Raw genomic sequence first — 15973 nt, 5'->3', positions numbered from 1 at the left:
TGCCCGCTGGGCAGCGGTGAACAAAAATACACAGGGCGTACAGGTACGCCCTGTGTCCTTAAGTACCAGGACATGAGGGCGTACCTGTACTGAAGAGGTTAAAGAATGGAGTAGGTGGTCCAAGGGAACTAATTGGAGTATCCCTCTGGAGGTTAGGTAGCGCAATTGTGGCTGCAAAAGTCAATCATGGTAATTAAGCAGGGCGTACAGAACCCAGTTTTAATCTGGAAGAACCGAGTGATGTACGCCTGGCCTGAGGGGTAAACTAAGTTCAGGGATCCGATGCAGGAAGCAGAGGAGGCTCTATCTGGGCTGACTTTGCTGAAACAGGCCGGATCCACTGAACCCGGGCCTACTGAAACTTCCAGTACCCGAGGTAAGTGAGTCCCCAAACTGTCACTTCCACCTCCACTACTGACAGGGTCGCTTTTCTCTTTCTCTATCTCTTTCTCCATCTCTCTCTCTCTCATCCCTCCCTCACCCCTCTATCTAACCTTGAGACGATGCACCATGTTTAATCCAGCTTCTCTTCATCCTGGTTTTAAGGACGATGAGAAGGGGGAAAGTGGTGCAGAAAACAACAATCTTCAAACTTTTTACTAACCATTCTAACCTCTCAAATGTCAATAATTTTTCTAACCTAGTAGAGAATTACGTTGAGAACCATCACAACTGCCTTTTCTTTGACGGTACTTGGGTCTGATTTTTGCAAAGAAGGCCTGAATGTTCCGCTGTAACCCTTTATTCCATCAGAGATGCCCCCAGGCAGCCCCATGGGTTATCACCCGATGTCCACCACCAGGTTCGGGAGTCTAGTCAACCAAGTGATTGGGTCGTGCTAAAGAAACATCCGAGGACGGGACTAGAGCCGAGATATCTTGGGCCATTCCAGGTGCTGCTGATGACGCCAACCTCTGTGAAGTTCGAGGGACGAGACAACTGGTTCCACACGGGTCACTGCAAGAAGCTGATCAACTACGTCAAAGAATGAAGAGTATCACTTCTGTTTGTTTAGTTTAATGTTTAGGGAGGGAAACGCACCTCAAACTAGCCTGGGCCACAAGGAGACATTTGTTGATAGCACTGGTTTTACATTCCTAGAGGGTAATATCAGCTATAGGTTTAATAGTAGCTCTGGCTCCTGCTCCTCGCTTGTTAATCCTGTATGGGTGTCTGGGCAGCTAGGCGGCCCGTAGATGTGGTATAGGGCATAAGTTTGTGGGATCCTCCAGTTGTGAGGAAGGTCAACCTTACTAATGAAACCCCCGATCTCTTTAATAACACCCATAGACCAGATTATATCTGCTGGAAAGAAGGGTGTGACGTTCAGACTCAGGGAGCGATCCCTCAGTCTATTCAGTTATTACTGGAAGCCCGTGACCGTCAGAAGTTCTTGTGTGGAGTTGACAGGTCCATACTATTTCCTATGCGGGTTAGCCGCTTATAAGGTAATTCCCCCTAATGCCAGAGGTTCATGTGTCCTGGTGAAGCTTGTCCCTGCATCTTACGTTGCAGCCGACTGGGAGAAACTGATGGTGTGGAAGGAGGTAAGAAGGGCAGGGAGAGCTGGAAGGGATTTGTTTTCTGGCTGGACAGGATGGGGAGTTGGAAGCGATTGAACAATTTCTTGTCCATAGTGGATGAGATGTTCAATGAAACCGTTGAGGCAGTGAGAGAGATCAGCGAGAAACATCAGTAGAGCGTCCAGAGGAGGGTTTCTGTGAATTAGATGACGGTTATGCCTGGCTAGCAGACACCATTGATAAGGGTCAGGCCCATACTGACAGGAGCGGGGCAGAGGAGCTATGATTAGTGAGGGTCAGAATCCTTTTTAAAGCTTTGGGAGGTCTTGGGGCTCACTGGTTTTCCATTGGATCCGGGTGAAGGGAAATAGGACATATAGTTATGTTTTTTGTTTCCATTCCTTCTATACGCCGGAGTGAGATGTTGACGAGTTACCGAAGCCTGAAGAGACAAGATGCCCTGAAGACCAAACCATGGACCAGATGCAGAGGATTCCAAACCAGTGCGAAACACCACCCCCTGAGTCAGCTCCCGAAGAAAAGAATCTCAGAGTCAAGATTTGTTTTAAGCTACGTGTCAAGATTGATGTTCTGTTTTCCATCATCTGTTTTGTTTTATGGATTCAGGAATTTTCGTAGACAAGACAGTTTTTTTCAAAGATCGAGATTCGTCGAGGGACACTGGGGAGCATATGACAAAGAGGAGGGACTGTTGTGGAAATTTTATTAGGATGTGCTTCTAATATATTGTGTATTGTCACCATGTCTCTCAGTGTCAGGGTAAGCCATTGGAGTGGATATCTTCCCGTGTATGTCCTGTCACAGCTGCTGGGCGCAGGGGTCTCTATCGGCGAATGGTCCATGTGCTAAGCACTGGGCTGTGGGCCGGGGGAGACTGATGTGTTCAGCAGAGCAGGGTTTTGTTGGCTCATGTATTGCCGCCGGCTAGGGCCCCCGCACAAGACGCGGATTTATTGGCTTGGCGTGGATGCATTTGTTAAGGGAACAATAAATTAAAGGAACGTGCGTTTGTTGTCTCTAGTGCGCCTGATCAGCCGCTGGAGATAATGACGCTGTCCTGTAAATAAACCTACAGGAGGATCATAGTAACTTTATCTGGCATTGATCACTGAGCAAGGATGGATAACGTTACCTCCAGTGGTAATGGTAGGTTATAGTATACATGTGTTTGTTAGCTGGCTATGTTATTCTAAATGATGGTGCCATCACTTCCTGTGTGTCATCACTTCCTGTGTGTCATCACTTCCTGTGTGTCATCACTTCCTGTGTGTCATCACTTCCTGCATCCTTGTTATGGGACAGCCCCTTTTACACCTTTAGTGAGTAAATAAAAGAAACAGTCTGGGCAGGGGGAAGGGAGTTGCTCAGAAGGATTCAAGATGGTAACACCTGTGTCTGCCTCTGACTGAGATTGAGGGATTTTTACCTTTCCTTACACAAAGTTTAATGAGAGCGGATTTCTAATATTAATATTTATATTTCAATACCCCCCCACTATATGCACATTGGGCAGGGGTGTGAAAACATTCACAAGCGGGGACACCCCTCCACTATATACAATTTATTTCTTACAATACAGGACATAAATATATACAGATCTCAGTGCAGCTCCCGCCCCCAGACGCCGATACACCATTTCCAGAAGGGGCGTCCCGGGGTGTCTCAATAAGGGGGTTCCAGCCCCTCCAGTCTAATAACGGGCGAGAGAGAAGTGGCCCCAGGAAGGACAAGGCCCAGACGGCTGCAGTCTCTACATCTCATCCGAGTGGACAGGACTAATGATGACGCTGCGCCCCTTCTCCCGCCACACCTGCTTGTCCGCTATGACGGGCACTGCCTCCGGCGCGTCAGAGTGGTGGGCAGCCGCAGGCTGCCTCATGGCTCCCTGTTGATTCTTGGGGTCAAGGTCTGAGGAGGAATTGCTATTGATAGAAGGCTTCGATTCGGCAGTCCCCACATCCTGGATCTCAGGGGTGTCATTCTGAGCACCCTGCAGAGATGGCTCCAGATGGAGCTCCTGATGGGACAGGTCCAGCAGAGAAGGCTCCTGAGATGGTCCCAAAGGAGACTTGTCTAGAACCACCTTGTCTAGATGTACTTCCAGCTCATTGGCCTGTGCGCGGACGGCACCACCCCGAAGAGGGAACTCACGCAGCTGGCGGGAAAGGACTGGAAGAGAGGAGAGGTCATGTGACTGCAGCGGCTATGCTATCGTCCCCCACAATGTGCCTTCTCAAACAGCTGATCTGCGGGCGTCCAAGCTGTCAGACCCCCACCCATCAGATACTGATGAAAAGTTATCCTCTGGATCGGTTATCAGTAAAAAAAAAAAAAAAATCTTGGAAAACCCTTCTAAAGGGGTATCCCGTCTCCTATTTATGATATTTCCACAGAACATGTCTGAAATATGCGACTCCGACCACTGGGACATCCAGGCTGCGATAAGTGGCTGGCTTTATGCAACCTGCCGAGCTGCTCCACGTCCGTGGCTCCCATTCACATCTATGACAGTGAGCTCGGATGGCTCCGTAAACCCGTCCTCCTCCACGTGGCAGCCAGCGGGGCAGGGAGAGGAGGACCCCTGTTCAAAAGATGGGGCCCCACATCGATCACATCCTGTGGAAATGCCATGAACGTCTGAGATTAACTAGTCGGCCAGTGACTGTCTGCTCTTGCACTTACCTCCATGAAGGTTGCCGTTTCCGAGGTTTAATCCAAATGGATACAGGCTGGGGAAGAGGATAAGGCAGAAAGAGAGCGCCAGGACCTGCAAAGGAAGAAGGGAGACAGTCAGCAGGCAGCCCGAGGGCCGGAGAGAGGGGCACCCAGCACAATGGCTGCTGCACTGAGAAGAGCAGCCTATTCTGGGTGCAGATTGGAGGAGTAGTCTTAACAGGGCACCATCACTACACACACACAGCCCAGGACACAGCCACCACATACACACGCCCTGCAGGACACCGTCACCACATACACACGCCCTACAGGACACCGTCACCACATACACACGCCCTACAGGACACCGTCACCACATACACACGCCCTACAGGACACCGTCACCACATACACACGCCCTACAGGACACCGTCACCACATACACACGCCCTACAGGACACCGTCACCACATACACACGCCCTACAGGACACCGTCACCACATACACACGCCCTACAGGACACCGTCACCACATACACACGCCCTACAGGACACCGTCACCACATACACACGCCCTACAGGACACCGTCACCACATACACACGCCCTACAGGACACCGTCGCCACACTCGCTCTACAGGACACCGTCGCCACACTCGCTCTACAGGACACCGTCGCCACACTCGCTCTACAGGACACCGTCGCCACACTCGCTCTACAGGACACCGTCGCCACACTCGCTCTACAGGACACCGTCGCCACACTCGCTCTACAGGACACCGTCGCCACACTCGCTCTACAGGACACCGTCGCCACACTCGCTCTACAGGACACCGTCGCCACACTCGCTCTACAGGACACCGTCGCCACACTCGCTCTACAGGACACCGTCACCACACTCGCTCTACAGGACACCGTCGCCACACTCGCTCTACAGGACACCGTCGCCACACTCGCTCTACAGGACACCGTCGCCACACTCGCTCTACAGGACACCGTCGCCACACTCGCTCTACAGGACACCGTCGCCACACTCGCTCTACAGGACACCGTCGCCACACTCGCTCTACAGGACACCGTCGCCACACACACTCTACAGGACACCGTCACCACACTCACCATGACACAAGTGCTGGAGGACGTGGTCTTGGCTCCAGTCTGGCCGAGCAGAGCCTGCAGGTTTCTCAGCTGCTGGAGGAGGGAGCTGCAGAGCAGAAGCCACCATTACACATTAAACATGACATAACGGCTGATCATGTGACATATGGGGTGGGGCATAAAGTGGGAGGAGTCACAAGGGGTGGGGCATTACCTATATGAAGTATATGGCGGAGGTGTCAGGCACTTACTAGTTCTGCCGCTGCAGCTGCTGAACCTTCTTCTGTAGCTCCTGATTGTGAGCTGTACACACAGTGACCCTATAGAGAGGACAGAGACATCACATATATACTGGGGATGATGGGAGTGACTGTACACACAGTGACCCCATAGAGAGGACAGAGACGTCACATATATACTGGGGATGATGGGAGTGACTGTACACACAGTGACCCTACAGAGAGGACAGAGACGTCACATATATACTGGGGATGATGGGAGTGACTGTACACACAGTGACCCTATAGAGAGGACAGAGACGTCACATATATACTGGGGATGATGGGAGTGACTGTACACACAGTGACCCTATAGAGAGGACAGAGACGTCACATATATACTGGGGATGATGGGAGTGACTGTACACACAGTGACCCTATAGAGAGGACAGAGACGTCACATATATACTGGGGATGATGGGAGTGACTGTACACACAGTGACCCTATAGAGAGGACAGAGACGTCACATATATACTGGGGATGATGGGAGTGACTGTACACAGTGACCCTATAGAGAGGACAGAGATGTCACATATATACTGGGGATGATGGGAGTGACTGTACACGCAGTGCCCTATAGAGAGGACAGAGACGTCACATATATACTGGAGATGATGGGAGTGACTGTACACAGTGACACTATAGAGAGGACAGAGACGTCACATATATACTGGGGATGATGGGAGTGACTGTACGCAGTGCCCTATAGAGAGGACAGAGACATCACATATATACTGGGGATGATGGGAGTGACTGTACACACAGTGACCCTATAGAGAGGACAGAGACGTCACATATATACTGGGGATGATGGGAGTGACAGTACACAGTGACCCTATAGAGAGGACAGAGACGTCACATATATAATGGGGATGATGGGAGTGACTGTACAGAGTGACCCTATAGAGAGGACAGAGACGTCACATATATACTGGGGGGTATGGAATTACTGAATGTGGTACAGATAGAGGGGATGATGGGGGTTACTGTACACGCAGTGCCCTATAGAGGAGACTGAGGAGGTCCTGACTGTGCGGTACACGAGTACACATGGGGAGAGGCGCCCTCCTGGTCCTAGAGACTGGTGACCGCCCCTGTACGAGGGGGGGGGGGGTGCACTGTTCACCCCAGAGCGCCGACCTGTTCTCCAGCCCGTCCACGTATTCCTTCTTTTTCTTCCGGCTCTCCTGTGCTGATCTCTTGTTCCGGATCTTCCTGCGCACGCGTTTCAGAACACGCTCCTCCGCCTGCGCAAACAACAAGACTTAGCTGCAGCTCTCCTCCACGTGGCCACCGCAGCTGGAAGATTACAGAGACACCACAGCTGTAATTACCTTTGTGAGGGGCAGATGCTGAGGTAACGAGACTCCTTCCTTCCCAAGCAGCCGAGCTTCCTCCTCGGTCAGATGTAGACCCTGTCACCCAGAGCAGAACAGGTCACCTAAAGAACACAGTGCCTTCTGGGCCTGTGCCCCAAGCTCCTGACCATGGCTCACCTGCTGACTCTGGTACTGACAGCCATAGTCGTCCTCCTCCTCCTCCTCTTCCTCAACACAAAGATTACCTGGGTCTGTCATCTCCAGGTCAGACTGCTCCAAGCACACATCTGCAGAGAGACAAAAGACATCAGAAAACAAGGAGCGCGAGGGGGAAACCGGTCAGAAAACGAGGACATGGTGGGAACACTAACAGGACAGGTGAGATATCAGGAGATGGTGAGGACACTGAATGATAGGATATCTGGGAGGACAGGTGAGATATCAGGAGATGGTGAGGATACTGAATGGTCAGATATCTGGGAGGACAGGTGAGATATCAGGAGATGGTGAGGACACTGAATGATAGGATATCTGGGAGGACAGGTGTGATATCAGGAGAAGATGTTAGTGATGGTCACATGGTGGGAGTGAGGTGATGATATACACAGATGAGAGGTGAGGACAGTGAATGATTAGATATCTGGGAGGACAGGTGAGATATCAGGAGATGGTGAGGACGCTGATCAGATATCTGGGAGGACAGGTGAGATATCAGGAGATGGTGAGGACGCTGAATGATTAGATATCTGGGAGGACAGGTGAGATATCAGGAGATGGTGAGGACGCTGAATGATAGGATATCTGGGAGGACAGGTGAGATATCAGGAGATGGTGAGGACACTGAATGGTCAGATATCTGGGAGGACAGGTGAGATATCAGGAGATGGTGAGGACGCTGAATGATTAGATATCTGGGAGGACAGGTGAGATATCAGGAGATGGTGAGGATACTGAATGGTCAGATATCTGGGAGGACAGGTGAGATATCAGGAGATGGTGAGGATACTGAATGGTCAGATATCTGGGAGGACAGGTGAGATATCAGGAGATGGTGAGGACGCTGAATGATTAGATATCTGGGAGGACAGGTGAGATATCAGGAGATGGTGAGGATACTGAATGGTCAGATATCTGGGAGGACAGGTGAGATATCAGGAGATGGTGAGGACACTGAATGGTCAGATATCTGGGAGGACAGGTGAGATATCAGGAGATGGTGAGGATACTGAATGATCAGATATCTGGGAGGACAGGTGAGATATCAGGAGATGGTGAGGACGCTGATCAGATATCTGGGAGGACAGGTGAGATATCAGGAGATGGTGAGGATACTGAATGGTCAGATATCTGGGAGGACAGGTGAGATATCAGGAGATGGTGAGGACGCTGAATGATTAGATATCTGGGAGGACAGGTGAGATATCAGGAGATGGTGAGGACGCTGAACAGATATCTGGGAGGACAGGTGAGATATCAGGAGATGGTGAGGATACTGAATGATCAGATATCTGGGAGGACAGGTGAGATATCAGGAGATGGTGAGGACGCTGAATGATAGGATATCTGGGAGGACAGGTGAGATATCAGGAGATGGTGAGTAGATATCTGGGAGGACAGGTGAGATATCAGGAGATGGTGAGTAGATATCTGGGAGGACAGGTGAGATATCAGGAGATGGTGAGGACACTGAATGATAGGATATCTGGGAGGACAGGTGAGATATCAGGAGATGGTGAGGACACTGAATGATAGGATATCTGGGAGGACAGGTGAGATATCAGGAGATGGTGAGGACGCTGAATAATCAGATATCTGGGAGGACAGGTGAGATAGCAGGAGATGGTGAGGACACTGAATGATAGGATATCTGGGAGGACAGGTGAGATATCAGGAGATGGTGAGGACAATGAATGGTCAGATATCTGGGAGGACAGGTGAGATATCAGGAGATGGTGATTTCAGGAGAAGATGTTAGTGATGGTCACATGGTGGGAGTGAGGTGATGATATACACAGATGAGAGGTGGGGATGGTGGCACCAATGATGACTCCACACAACATTCAGAAGACTCCATGATCTGTCTGCACCCGCTGAGGACATACCCAGGTCTATCAGCACATCCCCATCACAGGTTTCGGATCGCACGCTCTGCAGGGCACAGAGATCATCCTCCAGCAGCATGGAGTAGTTGTGTTCAGTCTGTATGAAGTTGGGGCTGTCGGGTGGAGTTGGCTCCCAGTTAGCAGGAGACAGGACCGCTGCGTGGCCCTCAGATATTCCACTGTCACTGGCCAGGGGGGAGCCCGGGTCTTCACCCAGCGGACTGCCCAGGAGTTCAGACAGGAAACGGTCCACCACAGTGGCACTAAATGCCTGGCATAGGAACATAAATAGTAGTCAAAATTAACTCCATGATACTCCACCGTGTCCTAAACTAGCGCAGCAGCGCCCTCCACCCCCGACGCGCACCGCGCAGCACCCTCCGCCCCCGACACGCAGCGCCCTCCACCCCCACGTTCAGCGCCCTGACCCTCACCTCGGCATCCAGCGGCCCCCAGACCCCCACATCCTGGCTGATGTCGGCAGAGCCGCTCGCGAATATGTCGTCCAGCAGATCATCCAGGAAGTCGGGGCTCCCCATCTCCTCCATCTCTCCAAACAGCGACATCTGGGGAGGAGCAGCCGACGCGCAGCGCCCTCCACCCCCGACGCGCAGCGCCCTCCACCCCAGACGCGCAGCGCCCTCCACCCCCGACGCGCAGCGCCCTCCACCCCAGACGCGCAGCGCCCTCCACCCCAGACGCGCAGCGCCCTCCACCCCAGACGCGCAGCGCCCTCCACCCCAGACGCGCAGCGCCCTGACCCTCACCTCGGCATCCAGCGGCCCCCAGACCCCCACATCCTGGCTGATGTCGGCAGAGCCGCTCGGGAATATGTCGTCCAGCAGATCATCCAGGAAGTCGGGGCTCCCCATCTCCTCCATCTCTCCAAACAGCGACATCTGGGGAGGAGCAAGAGTCACAGAACCGCCACAAAATATGCTAATGAGAGGGAGACTCATGCTGGCGAAGGGCACGATATACTAACTAGAGGGAGGGGCATGCTAATGAGAGGGAGGGACATGCTGACGAGGGGAGGGGGCGCCACGACCCGAGGGGAGGGGGCGCCACGACCCGAGGGGAGGGGGCGCGACGACCCGAGGGGAGGGGGCGCCACGACCCGAGGGGAGGGGGCGCCACGACCCGAGGGGAGGGGGCGCCACGACCCGAGGGGAGGGGGCGCCACGACCCGAGGGGAGGGGGCGCCACGACCCGAGGGGAGGGGGCGCCACCACCCGAGGGGAGGGGGCGCCACGACCCGAGGGGAGGGGGCGCCACCACCCGAGGGGAGGGGGCGCCACCACCCGAGGGGAGGGGGCGCCACCACCCGAGGGGAGGGGGCGCCACCACCCGAGGGGAGGGGGCGCCACCACCCGAGGGGAGGGGGCTCCACCACCCGAGGGGAGGGGGCTCCACCACCCGAGGGGAGGGGGCGCCACGACCCGAGGGGAGGGGGCGCCACGACCCGAGGGGAGGGGGCGCCACGACCCGAGGGGAGGGGGCGCCACGACCCGAGGGGAGGGGACGCCACGACCCGAGGGGATGGGACGCCACGAACCGAGGGGAGGGGACGCCACGAACCGAGGGGAGGGGACGCCACGAACCGAGGGGAGGGGACGCCACGAACCGAGGGGAGGGGACGCCACGAACCGAGGGGAGGGGACGCCACGAACCGAGGGGAGGGGACGCCACGAACCGAGGGGAGGGGACGACACGAACCGAGGGGAGGGGGCGCCACGAACCGAGGGGAGGGGGCGCCACGACCCGAAGGGAGGGGGCGCCACGACCCGAGGGGAGGGGGCGCCACGACCCGAGGGGACGCCACGACCCGAGGGGAGGGAACTCGATGACCGGAGGGGAGGGGACGCCATGACCCGAGGGGAGGGGACGCCATGACCCGAGGGGAGGGGACGCCATGAACCGAGGGGAGGGGACGCCATGACCCGAGGGGAGGGGGGCGCGCTGACCTGAGGGGAGGGGACGCCATGATCCGAGGGGAGGGGACGCCATGATCCGAGGGGAGGGGACGCCATGATCCGAGGGGAGGGGACGCCATGACCCGAGGGGAGGGGACGCCATGACCCGAGGGGAGGGGACGCCATGACCCGAGGGGAGGGGACGCCATGAACCGAGGGGAGGGGACGCCACGACCCGAGGGGAGGGGACGCCACGACCCGAGGGGAGGGGACGCCACGACCCGAGGGGAGGGGACGCCACGACCCGAGGGGAGGGAACGCCATGATCCGAGGGGAGGGGACGCCATGACCCGAGGGGAGGTGACGCCATGACCCGAGGGGAGGGGACGCCATGATCCGAGGGGAGGGGGCGCCATGACCCGAGGGGAGGGGACGCCATGACCCGAGGGGAGAAAACTTCTGCTAATGACAGGATTGATACAAATGCTGAGGGCAGGGCGATGATATAACTGCAGCTACATAGGAGTGATATGAGAATTAGAGGGAGGCTACGTTTTGTCAGATATGGTAATCAGGGGGCGGGGCTAGAGCCTGGGGTCTGGGGCACTCACCTGTCCTGCACCGACCACCGCCGCCTCTGCTCCGGACTCTGATTCTACTTCTTACTTCCGGGTTCCAACACAACACAAATTACGTCACTGTCGTCCTGGCGCCGCCCAGCATGCCGGGAGATGTAGTTTCCAGGCTCCTCTCCTCACAAGTTCACTGCCACGTGGCAGCCACGCCTCCACGATCCGTCTGCTGATTGGCTGAAAGGACACATGAAAAAGCACATGACCGGAAACGACGCCACTGTTTGAGGTGATTCGGAAAGAAAGAACGGGGCAAGCCCTGTGCCCCGCCCCCACTTGGTAAGGACACGCCTCCTTCGCGAGGGGCGAGGCTCCTCAGTGACAGGCGGGAGGTTCACTGCCACCTGCTGGGGAGATCGTGCGGTGCAGGTGGGTCAGAAGGTGATCCACTGCCATCTGCTGGGGAGATCGTGCGGTGCAGGAGGGTCAGGAGGTGATCCACTGCCACCTGCTGGGAAGATCGTGCGGTGCAGGAGGGTCAGGAGGTGATCCACTGCCACCTGCTGGGGAGATCGTGCGGTGCAGGAGAGTCAGGAGGTGATCCACTGCCACCTGCTGGGGAGATCATGCGGTGCAGGAGGGTCAGGAGGTGATCCACTGCCACCTGCTGGAGAGATCATGCGGTGCAGGAGGGTCAGGAGGTGATCCACTGCCACCTGCTGGAGAGATCGTGCGGTGCAGGAGGGTCAGGAGGTGATCCACTGCCACCTGCTGTGGGAGATCGTGCGGTGCAGGTGGGTCAGAAGGTGATCCACTGCCACCTGCTGGAGAGATTGTGCGGTGCAGGAGGGTCAGGAGGTGATCCACTGCCACCTGCTGGGGAGATCGTACGGTGCAGGGGGGTCAGGAGGTGATCCACTGCCACCTGCTGGGAAGATCGTGCGGTGCAGGAGGGTCAGGAGGTGATCCACTGCCACCTGCTGGGGAGATCGTGCGGTGCAGGAGGGTCAGGAGGTGATCCACTGCCACCTGCTGGAGAGATCGTACGGTGCAGGAGGGTCAGGAGGTGATCCACTGCCACCTGCTGGAGAGATCGTGCGGTGCAGGAGGGTCAGGAGGTGATCCACTGCCACCTGCTGGGGAGATCGTGCGGTGCAGGGGGGTCAGGAGGTGATCCACTGCCACCTGCTGGGGAGATCGTGCGGTGCAGGAGGGTCAGGAGGTGATCCACTGCCACCTGCTGGGGAGATCGTGCGGTGCAGGAGGGTCAGGAGGTGATCCACTGCCACCTGCTGGGAAGATCGTGCGGTGCAGGAGGGTCAGGAGGTGATCCACTGCCACCTGCTGGGAAGATCGTGCGGTGCAGGAGGGTCAGGAGGTGATCCACTGCCACCTGCTTGGGAGATCGTGCGGTGCAGGAGGGTCAGGAGGTGATCCACTGCCACCTGCTGGGGAGATCGTGCGGTGCAGGAGGGTCAGGAGGTGATCCACTGCCACCTGCTGGGGAGATCGTGCGGTGCAGGAGGGTCAGGAGGTGATCCACTGCCACCTGCTGTGGGAGATCGTGCGGTGCAGGAGGATCAGGAGGTGATCCACTGCCACCTGCTGGGGAGATCGTGCGGTGCAGGAGGGTCAGGAGGTGATCCACTGCCACCTGCTGGAGAGATCATGCGGTGCAGGAGGGTCAGGAGGTGATCCACTGCCACCTGCTGGGGAGATCGTGCGGTGCAGGAGGGTCAGGAGGTGATCCACTGCCACCTGCTGGGGAGATCGTGCGGTGCAGGGGGGTCAGGAGGTGATCCACTGCCACCTGCTGTGGGAGATCGTGCGGTGCAGGAGGGTCAGGAGGTGATCCACTGCCACCTGCTGGGGAGATTGTGCGGTGCAGGAGGGTCAGGAGGTGATCCACTGCCACCTGCTGGAGAGATGTGCGGGTGCAGGGGGGTCAGGAGGTGATCCACTGCCACCTGCTGGAGAGATCGTACGGTGCAGGAGGGTCAGGAGGTGATCCACTGCCACCTGCTGGAGAGATCGTGCGGTGCAGGAGGGTCAGGAGGTGATCCACTGCCACCTGCTGGGGAGATCGTGCGGTGCAGGAGGATCAGGAGGTGATCCACTGCCACCTGCTGGGGAGATCGTGCGGTGCAGGAGGGTCAGGAGGTGATCCACTGCCACCTGCTGGGGAGATCGTGCGGTGCAGGAGGGTCAGGAGGTGATCCACTGCTACCTGCTGGGGAGATCGTGCGCTGCAGGGGGTCAGGAGGTGATCCACTGACATCTGCTGGGGAGAACGTGCGGTGCAGGAGGGTCAGAAGGTGATCCACTGCCACCTGCTGGAGAGATGTGCGGGTGCAGGGGTGTCAGGAGGTGATCCACTGCCACCTGCTGGAGAGATCGTACGGTGCAGGAGGGTCAGGAGGTGATCCACTGCCACCTGCTGGAGAGATCGTGCGGTGTAGGAGGGTCAGGAGGTGATCCACTGCCACCTGCTGGGGAGATCGTGCGGTGCAGGAGGATCAGGAGGTGATCCACTGCCACCTGCTGGAGAGATCGTGCGGTGCAGGAGGGTCAGGAGGTGATCCACTGCCACCTGCTGGGGAGATCGTGCGGTGCAGGAGGATCAGGAGGTGATCCACTGCCACCTGCTGGGGAGATCGTGCGGTGCAGGAGGGTCAGGAGGTGATCCACTGCCACCTGCTGGGGAGATCGTGCGGTGCAGGAGGGTCAGGAGGTGATCCACTGCTACCTGCTGGGGAGATCGTGCGCTGCAGGGGGTCAGGAGGTGATCCACTGACATCTGCTGGGGAGAACGTGCGGTGCAGGAGGGTCAGAAGGTGATCCACTGCCACCTGCTGGAGAGATGTGCGGGTGCAGGGGTGTCAGGAGGTGATCCACTGCCACCTGCTGGAGAGATCGTACGGTGCAGGAGGGTCAGGAGGTGATCCACTGCCACCTGCTGGAGAGATCGTGCGGTGTAGGAGGGTCAGGAGGTGATCCACTGCCACCTGCTGGGGAGATCGTGCGGTGCAGGAGGATCAGGAGGTGATCCACTGCCACCTGCTGGGGAGATCGTGCGGTGCAGGAGGGTCAGAAGGTGATCCACTGCCACCTGCTGGGGAGATCGTGCGGTGCAGGGGGGTCAGGAGGTGATCCACTGCCACCTGCTGGAGAGATCGTGCGGTGCAGGAGGGTCAGGAGGTGATCCACGGCCACCTGCTGGAGAGATTGTGCGGTGCAGGGGGGTCAGGAGGTGATCCACTGCCACCTGCTGGGGAGATCGTGCGGTGCAGGAGGGTCAGGAGGTGATCCACTGCCACCTGCTGGGGAGATCGTGCGGTGCAGGAGGGTCAGGAGGTGATCCACTGCCACCTGCTGGGGAGATTGTGCGGTGCAGGGGGGTCAGGAGGTGATCCACTGCCACTACATTAGATCTGCTGCATCAGGTTCAGCTCCACTACATTAGATCTGCTGCATCAGCTCCACTACATTAGATCTGCTACATCAGCTCCACTACATTAGATCTGCTACATCAGTTTCAGCTCCACTACATTAGATCTGCTACATCAGCTCCACTACATTAGATCTGCTACATCAGTTTCAGCTCCACTACATTAGATCTGCTACATCAGTTTCAGCTCTACTACATTAGATCTGCTACATCAGGTTCAACTCCACTACATTAGATCTGCTGCATCAGATTCAGCTCCACTACATTAGATCTGCTGCATCAGCTCCACTACATTAGATCTGCTACATCAGCTCCACTACATTAGATCTGCTACATCTGTTTCAGCTCCACTACATTAGATCTGCTGCATCAGCTTCACTACATTAGATCTGCTACATCAGTTTCAGCTCCACTACATTAGATCTGCTACATCAGGTTCAGCTCCACTACATTAGATCTGCTACATCAGGTTCAGCTCCACTACATTAGATCTGCTGCATCAGGTTCAGCTCCACTACATTAGATCTGCTGCATCAGCTCCACTACATTAGATCTGCTACATCAGTTTCAGCTCCACTACATCAGATCTGCTGCATCAGGTTCAGCTCCACTACATTAGATCTGCTACATCAGCTCCACAACATTAGATCTGCTACATCAGCTCCACTACATTAGATCTGCTACATCAGGTTCAGCTCCACTACATTAGATCTGCTACATCAGCTCCACTACATTAGATCTGCTACATCAGTTTCAGCTCCACTACATTAGATCTGCTGCATCAGGTTCAGCTCCACTACATTAGATCTGCTGCATCAGCTCCACTACATTAGATCTGCTACATCAGCTCCACTACATTAGATCTGCTACATCAGGTTCAGCTCCACTACATTAGATCTGCTGCATCAGGTTCAGCTCCACTACATTAGATCTGCTGCATCAGCCCACTACATTAGATCTGCTACATCAGCTCCACTACATTAGATCTGCTACATCAGCTCCACTACATTAGATCTGCTACATCAGTTTCAGCTCCACTACATTA

The 15973-nt window shown here is 55.9% G+C and overlaps 1 protein-coding gene across 2 annotated transcripts; it reads right to left on the bottom strand.

Moving 5' to 3' along the window:
• Nucleotides 1–3090: 3090 nt before the first annotated feature.
• On the bottom strand, nucleotides 3091–11666 carry LOC122924895 (cyclic AMP-responsive element-binding protein 3-like). Of its 2 annotated transcripts, XM_044276433.1 has the most exons (10): nucleotides 11520–11666; nucleotides 9763–9894; nucleotides 8996–9266; nucleotides 7071–7180; nucleotides 6909–6989; nucleotides 6715–6821; nucleotides 5547–5615; nucleotides 5317–5401; nucleotides 4227–4311; nucleotides 3091–3713 (listed from the first exon to the last, which is right to left on the bottom strand). In XM_044276433.1, exons 2-10 carry the CDS (start codon nucleotides 9892–9894, stop codon nucleotides 3295–3297), a joined length of 1359 nt encoding a protein of 452 aa, XP_044132368.1. In that variant the 5' UTR covers nucleotides 11520–11666; the 3' UTR covers nucleotides 3091–3294. The 2 variants fall into 2 exon arrangements, with proteins under 2 accessions (XP_044132368.1, XP_044132369.1); XM_044276434.1 differs by lacking the exons at nucleotides 9763–9894; nucleotides 11520–11666 and adding an exon at nucleotides 9430–9558.
• Between the last annotated feature and the right edge of the window lie 4307 nt (nucleotides 11667–15973).

This window comes from Bufo gargarizans, chromosome 1 (assembly GCF_014858855.1).
Source record: "Bufo gargarizans isolate SCDJY-AF-19 chromosome 1, ASM1485885v1, whole genome shotgun sequence".
Classification (NCBI taxonomy): domain Eukaryota; kingdom Metazoa; phylum Chordata; class Amphibia; order Anura; family Bufonidae; genus Bufo; species Bufo gargarizans.
Note: the sequence above shows the minus strand (reverse complement) of the source record. Positions and strands in the feature narration are given on the sequence as shown.